The 1,468-nt window shown below is 42.5% G+C and overlaps 1 protein-coding gene across 2 annotated transcripts in view; it reads left to right on the top strand.

Annotated features, from left to right (window-relative positions):
- LOC119580201 (protein ecdysoneless homolog) overlaps positions 1-222 on the top strand; it is a 51,571-nt gene extending 51,349 nt beyond the window's left edge. The window contains exon 5 of one of the 2 annotated variants that reach the window (XM_037928196.1): positions 24-222. In XM_037928196.1, the coding sequence (XP_037784124.1) occupies positions 24-50 (27 nt within the window). In that variant the 3' untranslated portion in view covers positions 51-222. Of the gene's footprint in view, positions 1-20 lie in introns of both variants that reach the window. The other variant, XM_037928195.1, reaches the window with a different exon arrangement.
- The last annotated feature ends 1,246 nt before the right edge of the window (positions 223-1,468 follow it).

The following is a 1,468-nucleotide window of genomic DNA, read 5'->3' as shown; positions in this document are numbered from 1 at the left end:
TTTAGCGTTATTTTCTTTAGCAGAAAATCGGAAATCCAGACACAGAATAGAGATAACGACTACAAAAGGCTGTGTTGCAGCGTGACGGACAACGCTGACAGTCAAACAAAGGGCTTCTTGCGGTTCAAGCTTGAGTTGAAGAGAAATTCACCCTCAGAGATGCTGTACTTTGCTTTCTCCTGTAATTCGACCCTTCTCTTCATCAGAGAAAAAGGCGCATGGAAGAAGAAAGAAAATCACGCTTTTCATTCAATATTTCCTTCTTTTAGATACAAAGGGACAAGGAAACATTGTCTGACTTGAATTGTTTCATTGAAAGTTGTTGAGCATTAGTTAGTGTGGCCCTTGCACTTTCGATCACTTTCTCATAAGGTCTGCAGGCACGGCGGGTGAGAGAGCGCAACATCTTTTTTCAATTTATAAACATATTTTAAAGATATAAACATTGCTTAAACATCCAGCAATATATAATAATTATTTGCCCGCATTGTCTCTATTGCACAATAATTAAAACACAATATATGGTTACATGAGTCAGCGCAACTTGATCAAGGTGACAACCGTTATGTCGGCCAGCTGTAAAGGTTTCGCTCTCCTCAAGCTTGCCTGTTCGCACAGTGTGACCGGCGATGTGTGTTAAATGATAATCGCCGCTGTGCTGAGGGTGATGTTGGCGGTGTTATCTGAATGTTAGTGGTTTTGCTGAAGTGGTGGGGAAGATCCTCCAATGTTGGCAATGATGCACGGCTGTTGGGGGCGATGTCGAGTGGTGGAAACGAGGCCGAATTGTGAGGATGGAGCTCACGTGTTGAAACTAGGTCTGGGAATGATGCACGAAGTTCGGGATAGAGCAGGAGTGATGGGGATACTCAAATATTGAGGGTAGAAGCGCTTGTTAGGGACGTTGTTTGAATGTTGGGGATGGGGCTATGGCGATAGGGATGATAATCGAGCATTGGGAATGATACACAAATGCTTAGGATGATGCTCGATTTTTGGGGACGATGCAAAAGTGTTGGAGATGAAGCTCAAACGTATATATGCTTATATCATCCGACTTCATAGCAAGTAGAGTAAACCTATGAGGTAAAGCTTTAAAGTGTTACTGTATTCATGTCAAATGTCTCAGAGTGGAAGTGGTTGTATTGTAAGTAGAAACAAGAAGTTTTTTGTTCCATTAAGCGTTGGTGCAAAGATCACATTTCTTATAAATTGACCAGATACCTCTCACCACCTGCTGCATTGTGCTGCGCTGTATTCCAGCAGCAGTCCTACGAAATTCACTTCAGAAAAAGGCGACGCACTCGTACGTGATTTCAATTTCTACTTACGCTTAGCGTCGACAACACCTTTGTTTGTCCAAGCATAACGCTCTAATTTCCATTGTAGATAACCTTTAGCTGCTCCATTTCTCACGGGTTGTGTCTAGAGGATTTGATCTCAGACGCCTTTAACTCTCGAAGTCAAC

This window comes from Penaeus monodon, chromosome 13, assembly GCF_015228065.2.
Source record: "Penaeus monodon isolate SGIC_2016 chromosome 13, NSTDA_Pmon_1, whole genome shotgun sequence".
In the NCBI taxonomy this organism is placed as follows: domain Eukaryota; kingdom Metazoa; phylum Arthropoda; class Malacostraca; order Decapoda; family Penaeidae; genus Penaeus; species Penaeus monodon.
This window is presented reverse-complemented; position numbering and strand designations above follow the sequence as displayed.